The sequence below is a fragment of the Chenopodium album genome, chromosome 5 (assembly GCF_948465745.1).
Source record: "Chenopodium album chromosome 5, dcCheAlbu1.1, whole genome shotgun sequence".
NCBI classification, from domain to species: Eukaryota; Viridiplantae; Streptophyta; class Magnoliopsida; order Caryophyllales; family Amaranthaceae; genus Chenopodium; species Chenopodium album.
In genome coordinates, this window is record NC_137838.1 from 12,937,612 (window position 1) to 12,963,899 (window position 26,288).

The following is a 26,288-nucleotide window of genomic DNA, read 5'->3' on the forward strand; positions in this document are numbered from 1 at the left end:
ATCAACGATCATCATCTTTCATTCACCAATTCTCTTCATTCTCAAGCTTTCAAGTATTCTTTAGCATTCTTTCTTTCTTGCTTTTTAACACAAAATTCCGCATTCGCAAGATCTAGAAACACCTAGCCATATTCGAAGTTGCCTTCGCCCTAGACGTGAAAGGTTTTAATTTCTGAGGGTTTGGTCCCAAATCTCTATTTCAATTATTTAATTTAATTGTTTGTTTATTATTTTCCTTGAAGTTACTAACGTGTGTATTTTGTTATTTGAAAGAGGTACGAGGCATCCAAGTAAGTACTTTAATTGATTAATCGATATTATGATGTAGACATCATGTTTAGATTGTTATTATAATTCCTAGTATCATGTCTAGGCTAAATTTAATATTAAATATGATTGCTATGATGCCTTTTATGTTTTTTCTAATATTAATTCATGTTAGGGCTAAAGGTTTGATTTTTATTGTTTAGTGACATGCTAGGGTTTGTTATTAATCTTGTTAGTATCATGCATAGGATCTTGCTATGCTTTAACATGATTATGATGATTATTTTATTCATGATTATTATTCTTCTTGATTATTTATTATGTTGCTTGATATATTTTTTATTGTTATTGCTTGATCACCTTTTATTGCATGTTAAAGGGAATTGGTACTTGTAATCACGCTTAATAAGATAATTAATAATCTTGTTTAGGGTTAATTGTGATTATAATTCAAGTGATTGCCAATAATAGTTTGTTTGTGCATTAAATTCAACCAACATAGATTAAACAGGTTTAGGGTTAATCCTATTGATTGTATGTTAGTCAGAAAGCGCACATGAATACGAGCAGAATAAAGTAGAGGCCTATTATTAGGGCAGGTTCAATCTCTTTTAGGTTGGATTTGTACCATCATCCCCGAACCCTTATTTGGTTCATGACCTTATGGAGTTGACGATCTCTTGGATCGTTAAGGGGTGTAACCTTCACCTCGTGAACGGTTTACAAGTTCCTAAAAAACTTGTTGGCGACTCTTTTGCTCTATCTTCTTCCCTTTTGGACGCCACCGTACTTTAGTGTATGATCACAGTGGGGTTCGAGCTAGTGGGATTTTAAAGGCTTGAAATTATTCCCTACAAGCTCCAACTCTGTAGCTTCAATTTGCTTCGTTCCAAGTTCCCACTCAGGATCATGAATAATGAACAAAGCTTGTTCCCTTAAGGAACATGACACACACTTGTTCCCAAAGGGAACTAGATAAACCTTTGTTCCCAAAAGGAACATGATAAATATTTACTTGATTTTCTTTCGCTTGTTTTTGCCAAGTCTGTAACACAGATTCTTTTATGTTCCTTCTCGGGAACTTCATTCATCTACGCACAGGAACTTAATAAAAACATTAGTTAAGTTTGTTTGGGTCATCATCAAAACATAGAGTACAACAATATTCCCCCTTTTTGATGATGACAAACCAAATCAAACTTGAGAGAGAAATAAAAATCAAGCACAAATCAAGCACTCATAACAATACATAAAAAAAATAAACTATACATACTATACTATTTGAGAATATACATACTATACTACCTGAGAACTCGGAACTTTAGCGTACAAGTTTGCTTTGTCTTCCCCCTTTTGGCTTCATCAAAAGAAAAATATTGAACAAAATAGCCACACACACCACTACTTCCGTAGAAATAGCCCCTTAGAAACAAAGCAAAGTATCTCCACATATTTATAGGATTAGGCAATCAAACTTTGCAAGACCAGGTAATTGCACAATAGGAAATCAAAAGCCATGTGTTCCATTAATAGCAAGCATTAAAAAAAGTCTTCACCCAACAACTGAGTAAACATAAGAAAAATAAAAAAAAATTTAACTAAGTTTTAAAATAATAATAAACACCATAGTTTGGAAAAGAATGGGTGGAACAAGTTGGCTATTCAAAATTCACGGTTTGGTGATAGTTGACATGATTGCTTGATGATTTTGAGACATTTGATCTTTAAGGTTTTGTAGTTCCTGTTGTAAAGAAGCCACAGTCTTCTCAAGCTCCTGTACTTTGCCAACAAGCTGCTCATTAGATTTAATCACATTGACAAAAGAAGTCTTAAGTTCCTCTAATAATTTCTCCTTCTTTGTTTTAGAGGGACTAGACGACCCAAATGCAGCAAAACCAAAATCTTGAGAAAACGAAGAGGGAACACCAGTTGAGTGACCGACAATAGGAGGAACACTAGGTATCGAGGTACCCAATGTGACTCCCTCCGCAGCACCCTTAGGAGAAGGTACTACCTCCGCAGTTTCGTCTTCGTCAATAACATAAACAGGGGCTACGGTTTTAGATGCGATTCTTGAACTCTTTCTTTTTCCTTTCAAAAACACCCTCTTTTCTTTTACCACAACCTTTCCTTTTTTTTCAATTTCCTCTCCTTCCTCTTCTACTTCATCATCACCCTCACTCTCAGATTGTTTATCTTCATCCTCACCGGGCATCTTCACAAAACACGTTTTTCCCCCTATGACTTCTAAGTTGATTCCATGAAGCATTTTAGGTTGAAGACGATTTTCAGGTTGCAAGGGAATAGAAGTTTCTCCATCAAAATCGAAACCAAAACTTTGAAATACAAAGGTTAATAATGATCCATATGGAATAGATAGGGTAGAGATACAGTGACTAAGATGTTGGATCATTAAAGCGGGAAAGTTGATTGGAATTTTATTGGCGAGGCAATATATAATTGTAGTATCAAGAAGGTTTGATATCTTGCGCTTATGGGGTCGAGGTAAGATGGTTCTTTTTACCAGATTGTAGAGTAATTTAAGACGAGGTGAAGAAAGGTTATGATTAGTACTTATTACTCCAGGAACCCCTCCAATGAATTCAAGCATCTCATCCGCCGAGACTCCATTAACTTCCACATTGCATCGACCCTTAAAATATAGCCCGTGCCCCATATTAGGAACTTGAAACAAACTAGCTAAATATTCAGCATCAAAAGATATTTGAGTCCCTTTAACAATACCCGAACAAACACCCTTCACACAGCTAAAAGACTTACAAAATTCATCCATTATTTTCGGATACACCATATGTTTAGCACACACATCCAACAAATAAACCCATTGTTGTGACTCAAGTAAGTCAAGGAGTTCAACAAAATTACATGATTTACACCAATGTAGATTTAGCGATAACACAGGTTGGTATTTTTGCGGTTTTTCCCCCTCAATGGTAGCGTCCATCTCAGAGCCTTCGGCATCATTAATATTTCTTTTCTTTGAGCATCGAGGTTTTGGCTTAGGTTTAGGAGGGGAATTAAGTTTTGTTGGAGGTTCTTTGGGTGTGAGCAACTCGACAACCAGGGTGGGTTGAATATCCATGGGAGATTCAACCATAGGGGAGTCGGTTGGCGAGGTTGCTGGTGGTTTTGCTGGTTGAACACGAGAAGGTGATGTTTCCATAGGGCTGGAGGTTGTTGATGATGTTTGAGAATGTTTTCGTGTGGGTACGGGAGTGTTGAAGCTAGTTCTCATGGTTAAGGTTTGAGGGGTGTAGGGGAGATGTAGAATTATAGTGAGGTATAGGTGAATAATTAAATTGGAGTGAAGAAAAATTGGTGTTGACTATTAATTTAAAACAAAACAAAACTAAGCAAAAGTTACCCTATAGTTGGGTGGAGTAAAAAGATAAGAATAGAAAAGAGATATTTAGTGAATCTCTTCATACAGAAAATTAATGGCTTTTTTTTTTTTTTTTTTTTTTTTTTTTTTTTTTTTTTTTTTTTTACTTTGGAGAAAAATAAAAAAAGATAGAAAAATAAGATATTGAAGTTTATGAAAAAAAACGACAATAAAAGATACTAAAAAGATAATGATTTATTTGCTATTAAAACAACTGGAACACAGAACAATCCAACAAGGCTTATGACTCTTTTCGTTTAACACCCAATTTGCATTGCTATCAAGTACTAAGCATATTCATAATTAGGAGAGTCCTTCACAATGTGTAAATCTTAACAGTGTTGTGCACACAAGTATTATGAGTGACTATATGTCCAATATTTAACTATTTTTTTTTTTTAAAAAAAAAATGGACATACCTTCGGGGAGCGTCAAAAGCAATCAAGTCAGCTTGATCATTCCAAGTTCTAGTCGCAATTTTTCATGTTTTTCTCTGCTTAAAGGCTTTGTTAAAATATCAGCAATCTGATTGTCGGTTTGACAAAAGTCTAACCGTATTAAGCCTTTTTCAACATTATCTTTTAAGAAATGATGCCTGATATGAATGTGTTTAACTCTAGAATGGTGAAATGGATCTTTTGAGATACAGATTGCACTAGTATTGTCACAATGTATAGGAACACACTCAAGAATAATTCCAAAGTCACGCAACTGTTGTTTTATCCAAAGCAACAGGGAACAACATGCAGCAGCAGCTACATATTCAGCTTCCGCTGTGGATAAAGCAACAGAATTTTGTTTCTTGGAACCCCAAGAAACCAAACAAGGACTAAGAAATTGAACCATACCTGAGGTACTCTTTCTGTTGACTAAATCTCTGACATAATCAGCATCAGTATATCCTCTTAAATCAAATGTGTCACTCCTTGGATAATACAGACATAAGTCGTCTGTTCCTTTTAGGTATCGAAGGATTCTCTTCACAGCAGTCATATACGACTCTTTTGGATTTGATTGGAATCTTGCACATAAACCTACACTAAATGCAATATCAGGTCTACTGGAAGTTAAATATAGGAGTGACCTAATCATACCTCTATACTTTGTTTCATTCACACTTTTTCCTTTGGGATTGTCATCTAATCTTGTAGCCGTTCCCATGGGAGTGTGATTAATCTTGGCGCTTTCAAGCTCATATTTCATCAAAAGTTCCTTGATGTATTTTTGCTGATGAATCATAATTTCGTTCTCAGTTTGTTTTATTTTCAAACCAAGAAAAAAATTGAGTTCCCCCATCATACTCATCTCAAATTCACTACTCATCAAATCAGCAAAATACTTGCACAAAGATTCGTTAGTTGCACCACAAATTATATCATCTACATAGATTTGTACAACTAGAAGATCAGTTCCTTTAGATTTTAAAAACAGAGTTTTATCTATTCTACCTCGTTTAAAATCATTTTTAAGAAGGAACTTTGAAAGTCTATCGTACCAAGCTCTAGGCGCTTGTTTCAACCCATAAAGAGCTTTATCAAGTTTAAAGACGTGATTTGGAAATTGAGAATTTTCAAAACAAGGAGGTTGTTCAACATATACCTCCTCTTCAAGAAATCCATTTAAGATGGCGCATTTCACATCCATTTGGTATAATTTGAAACCCATAAAAGAAGCAAAAGCGATTAATATTCTGATAGCTTCTAATTTAGCCACAGGAGCAAATGTTTCTTCGAAATCAATACCTTCTTGTTGATTGTAGCCTTTCACCACAAGCCTGGCTTTGTTTCTTACAATAGTGCCATATTCATCCAGCTTGTTCCTGAATACCCATTTGAGCCCTATTACCTTTTTATGCTTAGGCTTCTCCTCAAGGTGTCAAACCTTGTTCCTCTCAAATTCATTGAGTTCATCTTGCATAGCAATGATCCAGTCGGCATCTTTTAGGGCTTCTGTATGATTTCTTGGCTCAATTATGGATAGAAAGGCTTGGAAGGCACAGAAATTCCTCATTTGTGATCTGGTTTGAGTTCCTCTGCCAATATCACTTATGATGAGATCTGTGGGATAAGAACTTTGATATTTAAACGGCTTTGGTTGAAATTCCCTTGCTGGAACTCCTATCTGAGGCACTTCTGGCTCAGTTTCTCCTGTTGCTTCATCATTTGCAAGTTCTTCATTAGTTTGTTCCTCTAGAATTTCTGGTTGAGGAACTTCAACGTTTTCTTGTTGTTCCTGCACTGGTTCCTTTTCACCTTCTTTGGTTCACTTCTCGATGTCTTCATCTTCTTACCTGATTCTTATTAACCCAATTTCATAATCATTAGTCTCTTGTTCCTGCACATTCATGAAAGTGTTAGATTCATAAAAAATAACATGAATGCTTTCTTCGACACACAATGAATTTTTATTATAAACTCTATAAGCCTTGCTATTTGAGGCATAGCCAAGGAACACAGCTTCATCACTTCTTTCATCAAATTTACCAATGTTTCTTTTTCCATTATTATGCACAAAGCACCTGCATCCAAAAGATCTGAAGTGAGAAATATTTGGTTTTCTACCCTTAAACAGTTCATAAGGGGTTTTGTTGATGATTGATCTCATCATAACTCTGTTAATAATATAACATGCAGTGTTTACAGCTTCAGCCCAGAAGTTCCTTGGAAGTCCACTAGCTATTAGCATAGTCCTTGCCATATCTTCTAACGTCCTGTTCTTTCTTTCAACAACTCCATTTTGTTGTGGGGTTCTTGGAGCTGAAAAATTATGATCAATGCCATGTTCCTTGCAAAACTCATTAAAGCTTGAATTCTCAAACTCAGTTCCATGGTCAGATCGAATATGAATAATTTCATATCCACTAGATTTTTGCACTCTTTTGGAAAACGACACAAATTCGTTGAAAGTTTCATCTTTGCTGGACAAAAAAATCACCCACGTAAATCTTGAATAATCATCAACTATAACTAGCACATATTTCTTTCCACTTCTACTTTGAACACGCATGGGGCCACACAAATCCATGTGAATTAGTTCTAATGGCTTTGTGGTGCTAACCATGTTTTTACTTTTGAAAGAAGATCTGACTTGCTTGCCTCTCACACATGCTTCACATATATGTTGTACAAGGAACTTAACTGAAGGTAAACCAATTACCAAGTTCCTTGTACGGATTTTATCTATGAGTGAGAAGCTTGCATGTCCAAAGCGTTTATGCCATAATAAAGGATCATCATCAATGACACTAAGGCATGTAAGGTTGTTCTTTGGGACAGAATTAAGATCCACTATGTATGTGTTCCCTTTTCTTGTTCCTTCAAGAACAACCCTTCCTGTTATGTCATTGATGTTTTTACATTTTTCCGAAGTAAAACTTACAGAGTTTCCTTTATCACAAAATTGTGATATGCTCAGCAGATTGTGCATCAATCCCTCGACTAAAAGTACATTTTCAATTGAATGAGAACTGGACCTTCCAACCTTTCCTCTTGCAACAACTTCTCCCTTCTTGTTGTCTCCAAAGGTCACAGTTCCTCCTGGATAGGCCTTGAGTGAGAGGAATCTTGATTTATCACCTGTCATATGCTTTGAACAACCATTGTCGAGGTACCACGTGTTGTTCCCCCTCACTAGGACCTCATTGTTCAAACTTCTAGAGTCTGAAGCATTATGTTTGGCCATCAAACATAAGTTGGTTGTCTCTTCTTCAGGTTGTTCATCATCTTGATCTGAGTCAGAATCATCACCCCATGCAGCAATCATGGCTTTACGGTAGTCTACTTTAGAGAAGGAAGATTTGTTGGGTCGTTCCTTGGTTTGTTCCTTCCCTTTTCCTTTCCCTTTTTCTGTTTCCCATAGAGGACATTTATTGATGAAATGATCCAAGCTACCACATTTGTGACAAGCAGCATCTCCTTTGGAACTTTGATTTTTCTTGATGTTGTTCTTTCCTCTTTGCTCGCCTGCTTTGAAGTTTCTGTAAAACTTCTTAAATTTTCGAACGATCATGGCAGCCTCTTCTTCACTAGTGTAAGAATCATCAATTTCCCCAATTTTAAGAGCAAGACCACGACTCTTAGAACTCTCATCATTGTTAGTTCCCAAGTGTAATTCGTGTGTCATAAGAGAACCTGCCAGCTGCTCAATATTGAACTTTGTGAAATCTTTTGTTTCTTGCAGTGCGGTTACCTTAGCTCTCCATCGTTCGTCTTGAGGGAGAATTCTTAAATATTTCTCACCTGTTCATCTGTGGGAATAATTCTACCAAGAGAAACTAATTCATTTGTTATGTTAGTAAAGCGAGTAAACATCTCTTGAATAGTTTCCTTATGATTCATTTCAAATCTTTCATACTTTGACATTAATAGATCAATTTTAGAACGCTTAACTTCATTCGTTCCTTCATGGGTTACTTGGAGAAGATCCCATATCTGTTTAGCATTTTTACATCCCATGACACGATTGTGTTCATGAGGTCCAAGACCACAATGAAGTAGTTTCACAGCCAAAGCATTAATTTCCATCTTTTCAAAATCATCTTTATCAAATTCAGAGATAGGTTTAGGAACTACCTCGTTTTGTTCGTTGGTTGAAGTAACTTCAAAGTCTCCAACTTCAATTATACGCCATACCTTGTAATTCTCCGCCTTAATAAAGATCTCCATTCTGTTCTTCCAATAGGAATAGAATTTCCCGTTGAACATGGGAGGTCTTTGCGTAGAGTAACCTTCTTCGAGTTTCTCGTGCGAATTCATCTTTCTCAGGAAATTAACTCTACAGGGTAGCCTGTATAATTTGAGTAACCTGCTCTGATACCACTTGTTAACCAGATGAACTTCTACAAGAGGGGGGGTGAATTGTAGACAAGAACTTATAGCAAAATTAAAGCAGAATTTTAAATGAAAGCTATAAGGAACACAAAAATGCAAGAGAGGATTTTTACGTGGAAACTTCTTGGGCCCAATCAAGAAGAAAAACCACGACCACTACGGATTTCACTAAACTCTTTCACTATAGGGCAACGACTCTGTTACAACCTATAAGGACCTCTACTTGAGTTTCTCAATAAACTCAAGTTCCCACAGTTGTTCCCTCAAACAACTGTACTCACAAGCTTCGACTCTGAAGCTCTCTCTTACACTCTTAGGCTCAACTCAAAGCCTAACTACAACAAGAGTTCACTCAACCCTTTTCCCAAAAACCCAAAATACAACTCTGTAATCTAGTGTGTAGGAAAAACTTATGCAATAGGAACTCAGACTCTAAAAGAAAGCTCAAAGATATTTCAAGAATGTTTTTCAAGTTAAGTCTGGTGAGTCGTTCAAAGTTTACAACTCTCTATTTATAGAGTACTCATAAACTCTAAACGACTTCCTACTCTCCCCACAACAGCCATGTTCCCATGATCATAGGACATGAATCCATAACTGATTGTTAAGGAAAACATGGGAACGTGATGACCAAGTGATAAAAATATCTTTAACGGTATTCCTAAGACTAAGTCAGAAAAGATTAAAACGTGTAAAACTAACTTGGAGAAAAAGAAAGTTTAATAAAGATAATATCTAAAATTTATTTTACAAAAATAAATAATCTTTTTACCAAAATAGATTTTATCACATCAAAATCTTTAGCTTTTCAAGAAAAAATAATTTTAATATATTTTCAAAGAGTTTAAAATAAACGTTCATATTTGTTCTTAAAAACCAAGTATGTTCCTTCTGAGTTCCAAATCACTATAAGTTCCCAACACTTACATAAATCCTAAAATAAATTTAGTCTTCACGTCTTCTCTTGTTTGAAGCTCCAACTCTGTAGCTTCAATTTGCTTCATTCCAAGTTCCCACTCAGGATCATGAATAATGAACAAAGCTTGTTCCCTTAAGGAACATGACACACACTTGTTCCCAAAGGGAACTAGATAAACCTTTGTTCCCAAAAGGAACATGATAAATATTTACTTGATTTTCGTTCGCTTGTTTTTGCCAAGTCTGTAACACAGATTCTTTTATGTTCCTTCTCGGGAACTTCATTCATCTACGCACAGGAACTTAATAAAAACATTAGTTAAGTTTGTTTGGGTCATCATCAAAACATAGAGTACATTTGTAACACAGTTTACAAGTGCATTTCTAAATGTATGGTAAATCGTATGAAGAGAGCTTTGCCGAAACTAATTTCTTTGTCCCATTATGCTTTTATTACAGGTAGACTAATGACGGACAATATTCTCCTCAGCCACGAAGTTTTGGATAGAATAAACAATAGGTCTACAGGGTTTGAGTACTTGGCAGCGGTTAAGATTGACATGAGCAAGGCGTATGATAGGGTAAATTAGGTGTTTTTGAACCAGGTGTTATAGCGCTACGGTTTTCCGCCCACTTGGTTGCAGATGATTGGCCAGTGTATCTCGACGGTTTCTTACAAAGTTTTACTGGATGGGGAGACGAGTGAACAATTTAGACTAAACTGTGGGTTACGCCAAGGGGATCTGTAATCCCCTTACCTCTTCCTTTTTTGTATGGATGTGCTCTCAAGTATGCTGCAACAGGGGTGTGACATGCGCCTTTTCGACGGTATAAGACTAGGGCGAAGAGGGCCTTCTATTTCTCATCTTTTCTTTGCAGATGATGCTCTATTGTTCTACAAAGCCAGTGTTCATAGTACTCACGCCATTGCAGTCGTTGTTCACAGGTTCAGCAACATATCAGGCCAACAAATTAATCTGACAAAGTCCCACTTTAAAGTTAGCCCTAATACTCCATTGTCCTTACAAACCGAGCTCAGAATTATTTTGGGCATGGCAAAGGTCGACCGTTTCGCGTCCCACCTTGGAGTCCCTATTGACATGACAGGTTGCAAATCAGCCTCCTTTCACTTCATCATAGACAACATTGCTAAAAAGTTGGTGATCTGGAATTCTATCAGTCTGTCTCAGCCACAGAAATTGATTTTGATTAACTCCGTGCTCATTGCAACTGCCTCTCATGTCCTCAGCTGCTTTGAGGTGCCAACTGGTACTGCGAATAAGGTTGATTCTCTTCTTGCGGCTTTCCTTTGGTCAAATAGGGATTCCAGGGGTTTGCACTGGGTGAGTAGAGATAAGGTGTGCATGCCCAAGGGGATGGGTGGGTTAGGTATCCGAAGTTTAGGGGCCTTTAAATTGGCTTTACTTATGAAGCAGGCTTGGCGGTTATTTCATAATCCTCAGCTCTTGCTTGCCAAGGTGTGTGCGGCCAGGTTCCTGAGTCCGTTGAGTCAAGGTATGGAGGTTCGATATCGGGGTAGGAATTATTCATGGGGTATGAGGGGCCTCATCAGGGCGGGGAACACTCTTTCTAAAGGGTGCGAGTGGAAGGTGGGAAATGGAACCTCTATAGTAGCAGGAAAGGATAGATGGATGGAGGGTAGAGTGCCAGAATTTAAGTCTACAGTTACTTTGCGTCAAGCAAAGGACTGGAAGGCAAGTCACTTCATATGTCCGTCTGGGTCTGAGTGGAACCTTGCCAGGCTTAACTCGGTGTTTGTCTACACGGACGCCATTCTTATTGCAAGTATGGAGTTACCTGGTGGGGAATCAGAGGATTATTTGTACTGGCAATACCATCAGTCAGGCCGATTTACCGTTAAGACAGGGTACGCTTTCCTCAAACAAACCGGGGACACAGTATCATCACACGACATCTCAAGCTTCTGTAAGATTTTCTGGTCCTTCAACGTCATGCCTAAGTGGAAGCTCTTTATGTGGAAGATTCTCCATAATGGAATCGCCACAAAGGCTAATTTAGGAAGACGGGGGCTGGGTGTTACTATCCACTATGACCTCTGTGGGATACAGGTGGAAGATTTACAACACTTGTTCAGATTTTGCAGTTCGGCTAGAGATGCATGGAGGGGTGGGATCTTACGGATCCACTCAGAAGCTAACGCAGACCAATCCTTCATCGATTGGATTCATTACTATATCCGTCTTTATTTAAGCCAGGATGGTTTTCATGGTCATAGAACGACTTTTTTCATCGCAACTCTTTGGGGGTTGTGGATATCTCGTAACCATAGGGTCTTCAACCCGGTGGACGCTAACCATCTGTTGACTCAGGGAATTATCTCGGAGGGACTCTGACAGCACGATATTTTTGCTACTAAGAAGGCAGGGGATCTACGTGCGTTGCATCCTCCTGAATTGGTAAGTGATTACCCCCCGGGGTTCCTGCGTGTTGTTTTGCATGACACAGATTCTGGAAGCTTGCTACCGCAAACAGTTATTTTGGTTGATGGCTCGTGGAATAAGCGTACTCACAGATCGGGAATGGGTTGGTGTCCACAACTACAGGAGTAGTGGGGGGAACAAGGATGGCTCGGAGGAGCTTCTTCTGGGCTAGCTCAGTGTGCTCTTCATGCAGAATTGAAAGCCTGTATTGGAGGTTTCCAATGGGCTCTGAGTAGGTCTCTTCGAGCGGTTACAATTTATACTGACTCCGTTGCAGTTGTCCGTTGCCTTCGGGAAGACCAAGATTTGGATGTCTCTGTTCGTTGGACACTTGATCGTATTCGCCACTTGAGTAGTAGATTTGACTGGTGTGCCATTCTGAAGGTGGATCGGGTGGTTGTGGACAAGGCTCACGTTCTTGCTACGACTGCAAACAGTAGTTTATCCTCCTTTAATTTTGTCTTTTAGTTTGATTCCTTGTTTTGATTAAGCTCTTGTCAAAAAAAAAAAAAAAAGGATTAAGTACAGTTTAAAATTAGTAGGGGTGTATTTGATCAAAATTTTGCTTTTTTTTTTTTTTTTTACTCATCTACCATATCTATAAGTAAAATTTTGTATTATCATTATTAATCTTTTTATATAATATCAATCTAAATAATTATGTTTTATTTATTTTTAACAATCAATTAAAGATACAACATGTGTTGTGTGTTAGTAATGCTGAATTGCTTAGCCTCTTATATTCACAAAGGGCTAACCTTAATTTATCCATAAAAGTAACTTTAATAATTCAATAGACGGGTAACATTATCAATTAATAGAAGAAAAGATAACCCTATTTGTTCATTTAGGTAATCCACATTTTTTTTATTTCATTTATTAAAAAAACCCCTCATCCGTTAACATAATCACCGTCACCTCCATTACTGAATTAATTATGTTATATGTGAAATGCGTGGTCACAATCATACCGCCAACTAATGAGTTGTGCGGCCACATATATGAATACATAGTACTACCTCCGTTTGTGAAAGTTCGACTCACTTACTATTCATGGGGAGCAAAAGAAGTGACAAGTAATTAAGTGCGCAGTTAGAGCAATTGTGTACTTAACAACCAAGAGTCCTAGAGAAGTAGAGAGCCACGCTAGGAGAACAAATGCAATCATGGGCGTCATGCTATATCAAGTGGTGTAACTTGATGGCGTGGTTGCAAGCTCTTGGAGGTGGCATAGTATGAGGTTATTTATCGAAGGATGGGTGAACCCTAGTTGATGATAGAACATATATAAAACATATTCCTGTACCTCAAGCATAAGCTTAAACTTTTGGTTGAGTTGGTCAACTAACAGTTGATACCTGACCTAAACATGCAAAACAAAAGAGTGGAACACACCAATTTGATGTAAGCATGAAGTGGAACATGTTAGTTGTGTATTGTGGCTCAAAGGCAAGGTGTGGACGCCGTGTGGTAGCTAAGAAGCGATGTGCTGAAAAGAAGTCGCATGTATTGATGTGATTGTAGACTTTGTAGTCGCCTAGTCGGATTGGTGAGTTCCCGGAAAGGTTTTGAGAAGTGTTTCAACTTAGGCCTTTTATGACTTGAGACTAAGGGTGTACAAGTACAATTAGCAATGTTTAAACACGCGTGAAGAGATAGATCATAGAGAGTTTCCTACATATGTGAGTAAAGTAGTAAATATTATGTAATAGTACTTCTTACTTCACAATAGAAGGGCAGTAGCTTAGACATATAAATTTAGTGAAACGCTAAATACCGCCGTCCAAATTTATCGCTACTGTCATCTTTTCGAGCAAACTGACAATTTTTCCCTTATTAAACCCAAACCCATTTTCCAGCCTTATTTTTTTCTCTCTCTCCTCAAACACCAACCACTCACCTTTCTTACCACACGACTACCACATATTTGAGAATTATCGGGAAGCAATTGGCGGCGAGCTCAGGCAGCGATGGCGACTTCGACGGCGGAATGGGTGGAAACTGGAAAGGAGGTAAGTAGTTTCCACCGGTTGCCAGCACCGGTAACCGGCGACCTAATCTGGTTGACTGCAGCCGGTAACCGGTTTTCACCTCCGGTTACCATGGTGGGCAACCGGTTTTCACCTCTGGTTACCAGCCACCACATATTTTTTTTTGAAGAAAACTGACCAATTTTTGAATTGGGCGTCGGTAACCGGTTTTGGCCTCCGATTACCGTGGACGGTAACCGGATTTGACCTCCAGTTGACCGGTTACCGGGTTTGACCTCCGGTTGACCGTGGTGACCGAGGTCAAATCCGGTTACCTTGGAGCTGCGGTTGACCCCGATTCTTTTTCCGTCGAGCCTCCTCGATCACCATCCATTTCTCGTCGACTTTCGTCGTCGTTGTAGCTGCCCGGTGTAGAAGGTGGTGGTTGACACGGTTTTGGTTGATGGGCTAATGTTAGAGAATGAAATGGAAAAAAAAAGTTAATAAGGGCAAAATCGTCAATTTGCTTGAAATGATGGCGGTGACGATAAATTTGGACGGCGGTATTTAACATCCCCCATAAATTTAAGATGGAACATCACTTAACTTGTACGTGGATCATCTCTCATCATTCTATCGTAAGCCTTAACCCACGGCCCAACAAGATATCCTAATCTTTCAAGTTTCAACTACCACATAAATAAAGTCATAAAGAGTTTCATAATTGCAGTACACTACACTAGCCACAAGGGATTAGCCGATTAGGGTGAACAGTGAGTACAATACGGAGAAACATATAACTTTTGACCCTGTTGTGCATTCGTTTGAGACTTTGAGTTAATAGTTAACCTTCTAGACTTCTAGTGTTGCAATAGTAACCCCTTTGTCACTAACTATTCTAATCCTATCTATCTCATTACGTACCGACATTCTAGACAAAAAATCATTCTAGAATTTTGAAATGGATGAGAAAATTAAGAATTAATAAGAGGGAGTTCGAATTAAATTGAACAATTCGTTTTGTGTCTGGTATTTATAAAAGAACAAAGTAATATGTCAAATACGAGTTTGGGCCGTACCCGTCACGAAAGAGTGCAAGTCTACCACTTTACAAGATCAAGGAGGTTTCACCTCAAAATCATATGGCAATTAGGGGAGTAGCCTCTTAGCCTTATATAGTGGTGGTAACTCTTAAATTCTTTTAATGTGGGTTCCATTACCACTACACTCCCCCTTTAGCCTTTTTATTGTGGGACAATAGAATGCTCACATGTGGGTTGTTTCATGGGCTCAACATAATAACCTATTTAAAACTGACCAAGTAACCCTTTGTAATACTAATTGAGTAACCCATATAACACTAACCGAGTAACCCTATAGCACTGACGAAGTAACCTCTTTAACACTGACCATGTAACCCCCTTATTACACTAACGAAGTAACCTATGTCACATGGTATGGCCAGCTACATATAAAACCTTGTGTAATAATAATAGTACTCCCTCCATTTTTTATTTGCATCACTCGGTGATGCACGGAGTTTTAGGAGAGTAATATAATATTATGAGTGGGTGAATAATTTATTATACCCCCTCCGCCCACAATTATCTGCAACATTTGCCATAAATGGATGCTTTCTATTATGTGCAACAAATTTTTGTCTTTCCTCTTTTAGTAAATTTTAAAGTGTAAAAAGATCATCTTACCAAACTTAAACATATGGGACCACTTTCTCTTTCCTATTTCCCACCCACTTTAACCCACTAACAAAGTTAAACATATGTGACCACTTTCTCTCTCCTACTTCCCTCCTTTTTACAACTTAATTAAATCCACCTAAACTTAATTAAACTACACTAAAAGTTTTGCCTAAGAGTCTGCTAAAAGGACGTTTGGTGTAGATAATCGTGGGCCGAGGGAGTAGTAAAAGTTAGATGGGGACCATGAAAGAGAAAGAATGTGAGGGAGTGTAAATATTGTTTTTATATAAGTGGAGACCATGTAGGAGAAAGAAATGATAAAATAATTTAAGTGGGGTTTTAAGTAAGAGAGAGAAATAATAAAGTATAGTATAATGTTACCAAATAAGAAAGTGATGTATTTATAAAAAAAAAACACCCATAAAAAGAAATTAATGTATTTTAAAAAAAAACCGAGGGAGTAATAAATGCTTCCTCAGTGTCTTGTTTGCAACAAAGTGACCACACGAAAATCATAAGTAGTTAGTCGAAAACATTTTTTTTTCTCATAGTCATAAGTTATTTTTTACGGAGTAAAAAACATTTACTCCGTATTAAGATAATTCCAAGCTAAGTATTTATTAGTCAATTTAATTTCTCAAAAAAAAAAATTCCAATATTTTCAACCAACTACTACTTATATTTACTACCTCCGTTACAGGTTATATGCAACTATTTGACATAAAGCAGAGAGGGGAAATGTTTAATCGTCGCACATAACCTGTAACGGAGGTAGTATAAGAATCGATTTGATTGAACAATAAAGGCCAACGTTCTTTATATATCTATGCATGTAATCATGACACAAAGAAACCAAAACAAGCCCTTTTTTCTTACCTTTTGATCATCATATTTCAATCTAATAAAGAAATTAAAGAAGTTATTATTATGCAATGTTTTGATAGGAGAAAGAACAGAAGTTAAGTGTAAACAATAATATCATGACAGGTACAAATATATGATCAATAAGAAATTTATACATTATTATTCATCAGGCACTCGTGTCTAAATGTTTCATGATTGCCACTAAGATCATGAGTTCATGACTTAATTATAATTAATTAATTAATTCCAACCGAATGATTATAATCAAACAACTCATACTGTCATACATCAGTTTTGATAAACTAAGAGAGACATTCCGACAATGAAGATGACTAAGGTTGCAATTTCAAAGCCATTGGAAATTTATTTGTTTAATTGCTTCTAATTAACGCAATTAAATTATCTTCATTAGTTGTCAGAAAAGCATTAATAATGTAATTGACTTAATTAATACTCCTTAATAAGCAATGTGTTTTTAGTTATAGATTGCATTAAAAATTGATACTCCATCCGTTTTAATTCGATAGTCCCATTTGACTTTGCACGGTCTTTAAAATATACTCCGTACATTTTTTCACTATCAATATCTACAATTATATATTTACGTATCAACAACAATTGTGACAATTCGATATTATAAAACTACATATTGTGACAAATAAAACATACAATACCTCATAAAAAATACTCCGTATTAAAATATGTTTCAATCAGATAAAAAAAAAAGCAAAAAATATACTAGTTAATCAATTTGATATACAAAATTTGATAAACAAAATTTGGGTCCCACTGTTGTTGATTTATTTACGAAAATTCCATGATGACTGGACATATACGTTGTTTTATCTAACATTTTGCCATTTGATAAACAAATTTTGTTTATCAAATTGATTAACCGGGACTACCTCAAAAAAAATTCAAAAAAGCAAAAATAAGGAGAGTCGTTAGTCAACATAAGGTGGACAAAGTATATATGTCAAATTGTCAATCAATCTTAGCTTAATACAAATCGGAGTAAAATCTGAACTTAAAATCATGAGCACACGAGCCAATAATTCAAATTCAATTGACATAATTCCAATTCATTTGAATCCAAACTATTCACAAGCAACTCTATTAACTCCCACCCCTATCCCACCCCAAACTACAAGTAAAACCATAATTGAACACAAGACAACCATGCACAACAAAAATCACTTAATATCACTAAAAAGTTAACATTATTGCATGCATAGTACTCACTCTTTTACTCCTTTTACAACCAAAAATTTATAAAGATTCGAGTATAAACTAAGCTAGACTCCTATATGAGTCCTATCTAGTAGCTAGTGTACTTGTGTTCTCACTTACATGAAGGTTAGTTAGTTACACTCAACTTTATTTTCTGAACGTAGCATGTGATAGAGGAGACATAATCACGGAAAAGAGAGGATACCTAAAGAAATTGGATGGTTTTTAGTAGAACAAACAAGAAAAGAGGTTAGATTCAACTATTTTTTTGTTTGCCTCAAAAAAGTAGTGATGCTATTACTTTAAAGTTTGTTTAATTGTCCCTAGCTAGCTTATTAATTAACCCATAATATCTATCCATTAATTAATTAATTGATTATTTTATGCGATTTCTAAGCTCTAATATAAGTACTAGATTTGTGAAAATAATAATAAAATAAAATTCTCTAATTTCTGTTATTTGTCCACCGTGTGGGTCCATATGTGGCCTATTTAACACATTTCAATTTAATATGTATGGAGTATCTAATGATAAATAAAAATTAAGTAGTGGTGGGCTTATTTGTTATTTCCATGGATGTTGGGGGGTTGCTAATTAGTGCTTAAGTGCTTAGCTGTTGGGTCCAACAAATTATTATTTAATAATTAAACTTATAAAATAATATTTGGAGGTCCAAGATGTCACATACTTATTAATGTTCAACAATTTGGTATTTTGATCAATGTTAATATTCCATATTGATTAGTTAATTAGAATGTATTCTTAGATTAATTAGTCGTTTTACATATTTTTTAATGATACTCAATAATGAAAAAATGACTATTTTATTATACACTTGAGTGTGTACTGTATATCAAAGAATAATTTGTTGAGTTGTTCAACTAAAAGCTCAAATCAATGAAGTTTAAGTGTGTTGTGGGTGATATACACGAATGTATAATAGACGCTCTAAATTCTAATCGATTTGATAATGCTAGTGTATGATCTACCAAATTTGTCTTTCGAAACCAGGGTGTGTAGACGTGTAGTAGTGATACCCTCCTTGTCATTATTTGATGGAATTAGATTTGATATCTTACTAGATTTATAATTGTATTATATTAGAAAACAATAACATATGATCAAATCCTGCTAAAAACAGTTGGCTTAGCTTTATGCCTTATATATTGAGCTAGAAGAGTACTTTAAATTAGTGTAGCTTTAATTTGTATTCTTGTCATTGTTGCTTTGGGACCTTGTTCTGTTGTCTTTATGGCCCTGGTTTAAAGAGGCTTCCTAGAAGCTTTGTGTGCTAAGACTGCTAACCGAATTGAATTTAGTCAGTGGTTGGAATTAAAACTATGGAAGATAATCTATTCATCAGTCTCTTATGAAAGTGAACAGTGTGATCATTGGGTTGACTAAATAAAAAGTCTTGTTAGGAAAAAAAAAAAGTGGGTTTCGGTCTTCAATTGGGTTCTGTTTCTTTTTGGGATCTGGATTGGATTGGACCATATCGACAAGACAGACTCTAAAAAAATAAAATTTATCAACCTAGAGAATACAAAGAGATTCTCTTTGATCAGGTGTGGTCCGGTTAATTGCTCATTTTAGGTTTTGGAAAATTGATAACCCTAGTAAAGAAATGCAAGAAATTTAACTCTCTTAGAAGACGAAAATGTAATTATTTGGTTAAAACGATTTAAAAACTACAAAGTACATATCACCTAATTAAGAAATTTATAAGCTAACATCTCCTACTTAAGGGTATGTTCACATTTATTGAAGTGAGCTGAACTGAACTGATTGGAGCTAAACTGAACTGAGCTGAACTAAATAGAACTAAAATAAATATTTTATGAGAGAACGAATATAGAAGTTGAACTGAACTGAACTGAATGAACTGAAATTAAGCTTAAGCGAACACGCCCTTAGACAATTCGTATTATTTAATTATTCGAAAACTATTATTCTACGCCATTGATGATGACCGATGATGAAAATCGAGTGATACAAAACACGCACGCATAAAATCTAACTTTCAAATGAAAGTAAAACTAATCAACCTTATTTCAAAACAAGGAAAACGAACTTTCAAAAGTCTTACAGTTTCAAATAATAATGAAACAAATTGCGCACCTAACCCTGCCTATCTATCTAATTAAACCTCTATCGATCGAAATTCCATTCCTTCAACCTTAATCAAACCAAACAACAGGTAATCTAGACAAAAGTACACTTATCCTAAAAACTCCAAACAATCCAAAGTCTAATAAAATTAAACCACCCATTAAACATATGCGATAATTAAGACGTATTATTCTACTAATCTAGCACTAATCAAAAACATGAACTAGACTATGACATAAGCAAAGATATAAATGTCGGCCAGCATGAAAACAGTTAAAGGCGGACAAAGTATTTCTTGTCAAGTTATGTGTCCCCACTTTGTTTTCTTTCTCATTTATAAATTAAAAATTTCATAAAAGTAGTAATTAATAATCTTATTATATAAAACCCTCCTTCACAAGTTTCCCTCTAATTATATCCTCTTAATTATATTACATAGTTATATATATATATATATATACCAAACAACTTATATATTTTCCTCCATTGAAGCAAACTCAAAAACCCTCCTTAAAAAAAACGTCAATAGTACGTGTGTAATTAAGTAAGAGTGTTATATAATTATATACCAAGGTTTTTATTTATATAAAATAAAAATGGGAAAAAGAGAAGATGATGATCAACATTATTCTTCGTCGTCTTCATCAACTGATAGTAACGTTAATAATAATTCATATGCTCTTAATCATGCTCAGAGTAATTCGCATTCTATAGCTTCTCCATCGTACAATAGCGCGACGACGAGTTTAAATGATTTTGGTAGCAAGGATTTGAGCACTGATCTTAGATTGGGTTTGAGCATTTCTTCTCATGGCTTGTCTTCCTCTCAAAGGTAACTTTTGTTTGTTATTCTCTTCTTTATTACTTAATTTTATGTTTTTTTCTTCTTCCCTTAGAGTTTCTTTCTTTATTATTATTATTTTTTTAATCTTTTATGTATATATATATATTTTAATTGATGAATAAGTAATCAATATTCCCTAAGAGAGAAGATTGAGATAAATCTATTTCAATGTTGAAATAAATATATAGTTGTATAATTAGTTGTTCTATTTTTTTTATTTTATTTTATTTTATTTTCTTCCCGCATGTTAACAAGTTAAGGTGTATGAATGTACAATAACTAGTCATGTGATATTGTGAATTTGTAATAATAAAAATGTAAAGGAGAATTGAAATTGTTAATTTAAACAACGTACACATAATTAGAAGGAAATTTTGTGAAAAACTACCTATTATAATCCAGAATTTGTGAGAAACTACCTATTAAAAAAAATGTTGTAATTGACTATCTAATTTTTGAAAAATGTTGTAATTTATTACCTTACGCCGGATTATGAAGGAGTTTGACCAAAGTTATCCGGTGTTGACTTGGTCACGTGACACTTAATGACCCTTTTCTTTCACTAAGTGTCACGTGACCAAGTCAAAGCCGGAGAATTTTGGTCAAAATCCTTCATAATCCGGCGTAAAGGTAGTAAAATACAACATTTTTAAAAAATTAGGTAGTCAATTACAACATTTTTTTTAATAGGTAGTTTCTCGCAAATTCTGGATTATAATAGGTAGTTTTTCACAAAATTTCCTAATTAGAAATTGAACATTAGAGAATATATATATAGAGGAAGTAGTACTAGTACATTTTATGTCATAAGATTGTAAAGGAGAAAATTACAATACATCAATTGTATTTATGATAAGATAATAAGCTATGAATTTGTTTGATAATTAGGTGCCAATGTCGTTACTAAAATAACACAGTAAAAATTCCCTCCAAAAAAAAAAAATAAAATAAAAAAAATACTACACATTAAAAATCTAGAATTAAAATTTAATTGCAACAAGACCTTTGGCTCTTCTTTGAACCGTAAATTAAAGAAAAAAAAAATTGTGCCATAACTTTAACATGTGGATCTAACTAATAAAGTGGCCAATTGATAAATGCAATATAGTATTTTTCATTCATTTGAAGCACAAAAGTCTTTTTACTTCTTTTAGTTTTAGTTAGGACAATCGAGATAGTGATTGGTGAAAGGACAAAAAAAGGAAGGTTAGGCTAAATCCTAAAAATTATTCTAACCATTATAACCTCTAAAATGTCCAAATTTACCAACAAAAATTGCAAGTAAATTTAATGCGTAACATGAAGTTAGAATCTAGAACAAGCTAAGTTTTTTTCCATTTGAAATGTTCAAGTGGTATCAATCAATAACTTCTTAAATATTTGGTGCAAAGTCATGAAAGATAAAAACATACATATTAAACTAGTTTTCCTTTTTGAGACATACACTCATCAATTGCAAGACCATGTAGACACTAACTACAATAGGCTAATACAACCGTGTAAGACATGCCAACATGTTATTCTCTTAGATAAATTAGGTTAATGTTACTATCTTTTAAAAAATCTTCCTAACTATTTTAACAGATCCATTCATTTTAAAAAGGAAAAAGATACATGTTGCACTAAAAATGGAAAGAATTGACAATAAATAAATATTTGTTATACCAATTTACTCGTGAATTGTTGATAAATTTTCACCTTGATACTAAAAAGGGAAATATATTCTGTACAAAGCCGAAGTTAAAAAATGTTTGTCAATTTAAGATAAACTTGGACGACTAATCCATATAATCTACATGAGTTGAACTAACTTTGATATTATCTAATCTAGAGATTAAAATAAAAGATATATGCATAAAAAATAAAGTTTTGTTATGTTTGGTTGGTTGGTTGGTTGGACTGATGATGATAAAAAATGGTGAATAGGGGGCAGTATAGTGACTGGCCACCAATGAAGGCGTTGTTGAGGAGCACGCTTGCAGCAGAAAAATCAAGTAATAGCCGGCCTCGACGAGAAACTTTGTTTGTCAAAGTTAGTATGGAAGGCATTCCTATTGGTAGGAAACTCGACTTGCTTGCTCATCATGGTTATCATAGCTTGATTACTACCCTTGTTCAAATGTTTAGGACCACTATTCTTTGTAAGTGTCCATCATCCATCCAATCCCTTTTTTTTGTTTTTCTTTCCATCTCGTCTTTATCAAGTTTCTTTCGATTTACAAGTGGTTATTTGGTTGGATATATGTTAAGTTGTCATCAGGAAGTTGTGACGTCTTTGAAAATTTTGAAAGTGTCTAAATCTATGTGAATGGAAATAAGTAATACGAGTGTTTTTTTTATAAAATGTCTTAATAGTTCAACTTAAATAGAAAAGTTTGATATGTAACTTGTTATATTTTTTAGGAGTAATTTTTTTTACAAATGTACAAAGTTTCATCATATGTGGCTGGCCACACGGTGTGGCCAGCCACAATTTTTTTTTTATTTTTTAAAAATTCTTTCTCTCTCCTCTCTATTCTCTTTCTTTCTCCTCTCTATTCTCTTTCTCTCTCCTCTTTTCTTCTTCTTCAAGCCAAAACATTCATCTCATTTTCTCAGAGAACGTAACACAAATTTCGCAATCGTCATCAATAGTCGTCTTCATGGTTCGTTCGTCGGTGATTCGTTCATCGGAAGTAGTGGTTTCACTGGGAGGGTAGTGGTGGTTTGGTGACTCCGTCGTCGGAAAACAAGTTCAAAGTTTTTAAGGCCAAATTCGGCCATGAAAACTCTAGATCTAGAATTTTCATGGTCGAATTTGGCCTTTTTAGCCATTTTTGAAGTGATATTCGAAACCATTGTTAACATTTTAAGGTATTTGTTTGATTTGATTTTTTTTTTTTAATGGTTTGGTTGGATCGGGGTTTGTTTGTGGGTTAGGGGCTAGTGGCAAGGCGTTTAGGTTGGTAGTGGTTCGTTGGTGGTGGTTGTTGGTGGTAGTTTTTTGTTGGTGGTGGGTAAGGGGTTACTAGATCCGGGGTTACTAGGTGGTCCGGTTAGGGGTTACTAGGTCGTCGGTCAGGGGTTACTTGGGGTTACTAGGGGTTACTAGGTAGGGGGTTACTAGGTCGGTTAGGGGTTACTTCGGGTTACTAGGTCGGCGGCCAGGGGTTACTTGGGGTTACTAGGTCGGGGGTTACTAGGTCGGTTAGGGGTTACTTGGGGTTTACTAGGTCGGGGGTTACCAGGTCGGTTAGGGGTTACTTGGGGTTACTAGGTCGGGGGTTACAAGGTCGGTTAGGGGTTACTTGGGGTTACTAGGTCGGGGGTTACCAGGTCGGTTAGGGGTTACTAGGTCAGGGGTTACTAGGTCAGTCAGGGTTACTTGGTCAAGGGTTACTAAGTCAGTCAGGGGTTACTTTTGTCTTGGGGTTACTTTGTTTGGGGGTTACTTTGTCATTTGCTGATTTGACAACCTGCCGCATGCTGCGGCCAGCCGCACCAGAAACCCACTGTTACAAATGTAATTGTTGTATTTTATATAAGAAAGTACAATTTTTATTTTATGATCTTTATGGGCTTAAAATGATCATTTTCTTTCTAATTTTTTTTATGTTTAAACTAATTAAATGAATAAGATCTAATAATTACAATACTTTGATTTTTGGTGGCGTAAAAACAGCTTCCGATGTAATTTGCCATGATTCCCCAGAAAATTGTCATATTCTCACTTATGAGGATAAAGAAGGAGATTGGATGATGGTTGGAGATGTTCCTTGGGAGTAAGTACTTTCATCTTCCTTTATAAGCTCTATACAATTATAACTCTAATTTTTTTTTTCTTCAAGTACCATCACCTAAATGAACCCAAAAAAAAAGGGCTTATTCTAATAAATCATTATATTTTCCTACATCACATAGAAAACATTAATTCCTTAATTAAGTCCTAATCAACATTAATTTATTTTTAACAATAAAAGATACTTCATCCGTTACATATAAGTTGCAACTTTGCAGTATTATTTGTAAGACATAAAAAAATCCAAAGTTGGAACTAATATGTAACGGAGACTAACATTGTTTTTCTAATAATGCTTATGTTACTCATTAATTACACTATCAAAATCCAAGTACATTTTACAATATTGAAATGAATACCATCAAATTATATTAATCATTTTAAGCTAAAGTTCAAAATAAATTCTATTTAAATCAAATATTTCAGCTTTATTTTACAATGATTGAATATATACTATAGATTTAATTAATTTGGTGTGTTTTATTGCATGCAGGATGTTTTTGACTACTGTAAAAAGGCTGAAGATTGTCGCATTTGAAAAATGCCAATAGTGATTGCCTCCTTGCATGCTCATCAAGCAGTTGAAGAAACAAAACAATTTTGACTAATCTAATCTTTAAATCTTTTAGAACCCTAACAATTTTCGTTTGCTGATGACATCCCCTTTTTTTTTTTTTTTTTTTTTTTTTCGCATCAGTAATGTAATATGGTTGATGTGATTTACTATGTATATTCTGAATGTTATTTTAAATTCTACTCCATTCTCGTTTCAAAATTCAAAGCTAAAAAGGCGACTATAACTAGCAACTTAGATAATTAGATGTGTGAAAAATAAATAAAATTTTGACTACCTTTTACAATCTATTTTAATGCGAGTGTACCTAAAGATATACGTTGATTAGTGACTAAACTTGTATACGTACTACCACTAATAAGATTCTTGCAATAGGATTAGAATTAGAAGACACAAGTATAATACTACTACTTTGCAGTGGCGGATCTATCCAGGATTTGGGGACAGGGGTAGCGCAACGTATACTAAGTTAAAAATGAGTTAAGACAAATTAATCAATACAAAATCAAATTTAAAAAGTACATATAATGTAATTACATTACACAACACATGTACTTAAAAAAAAAATTACAAATGTTCATGACGAGTTTGCATATTTTGGAATCGATTTACAATTGCATCAAGACTTACATTCAAGAACAAATCTTTCTCTAAATAAGTAACTAAGATGTCATTCAACAAACCATCTCCCATGCTATTTCGTAGCTTGCTTTTGATTTGAGTCATTCCAGAAAATGCTCTTTCAACAGTTGCAGTAGCCACGGGAAGAAGCAATACTAATTTCAATAGCAAGTACACCTTTTGATGATTTCGATACTTTTTCGTCTCAACTAATTTCATAGAAAGCTCGTTGAGATTCTTTAGATTCCAAAACCTCTCATCATTTTGCATATCATCAATGAAATTTCCAAGCAAATGATCAAAGTACATCAAATCACTACTTGAAAATTCATTAGGATAAAGCTCGGCAAGTCTAGTCAATTTTGCTATGTCAAATGACCTCAAATCGATTAGAAGGATCGAAAGCAGGCATACAAATGAGTAACTCTTTACTTTTCTCATCGAACCAATCTTCAAGCTCTTGTAATTGTAAATCAATGACACTAAAAAAAACCTCAACTCGAAAATGATGGAGATTAGTCACTCTTGGCATATTACCACGAAATCCTTCTACCCGGATGGACATATAATCCCTCCATGTTTGGAGTCTCAATACCATTCTTCTCCATAAATGAAGTGACTTTGTTCAAGTGAGCATCCCATCCATTATCTCTTAACCTTTGCAAATAGATCGTAGTTACTCCAACCATATTCATGGCATTCACAATATCTTGATCAC

The 26,288-nt window shown here is 35.1% G+C and overlaps 1 protein-coding gene across 2 annotated transcripts; it reads left to right on the top strand.

The window, feature by feature from the left end:
- The first annotated feature begins 20,191 nt into the window (after positions 1–20,191).
- LOC145630474 (auxin-responsive protein IAA31-like) lies at positions 20,192–25,262 on the top strand. 2 transcript variants are annotated; one of them, XM_081682732.1, is made up of 4 exons: positions 20,192–20,585; positions 22,524–22,738; positions 24,259–24,358; positions 24,869–25,262. In XM_081682732.1, the coding sequence occupies exons 1-4, from the start codon at positions 20,350–20,352 to the stop codon at positions 24,924–24,926; spliced, it is 609 nt and encodes a 202-aa protein (XP_081538858.1). In that variant the 5' UTR covers positions 20,192–20,349; the 3' UTR covers positions 24,927–25,262. The 2 variants fall into 2 exon arrangements, with proteins under 2 accessions (XP_081538858.1, XP_081538859.1); XM_081682733.1 differs by having other exon boundaries at positions 22,524–22,654.
- The last annotated feature ends 1,026 nt before the right edge of the window (positions 25,263–26,288 follow it).

What these genes read in the sequence shown, in the direction of transcription:
- LOC145630474 (XM_081682732.1), top strand. Translation starts at nt 20,350, where the DNA reads ATGGGAAAAAGAGAAGATGATGATCAACATTATTCTTCGTCGTCTTCA. An exon ending in GTTTAGGACCACTATTCTTT is followed by an intron (nt 22,739 to 24,258) that starts GTAAGTGTCCAT and finishes GCGTAAAAACAG; the next exon opens with CTTCCGATGTAATTTGCCAT. An exon ending in GTTGGAGATGTTCCTTGGGA is followed by an intron (nt 24,359 to 24,868) that starts GTAAGTACTTTC and finishes TATTGCATGCAG; the next exon opens with GATGTTTTTGACTACTGTAA.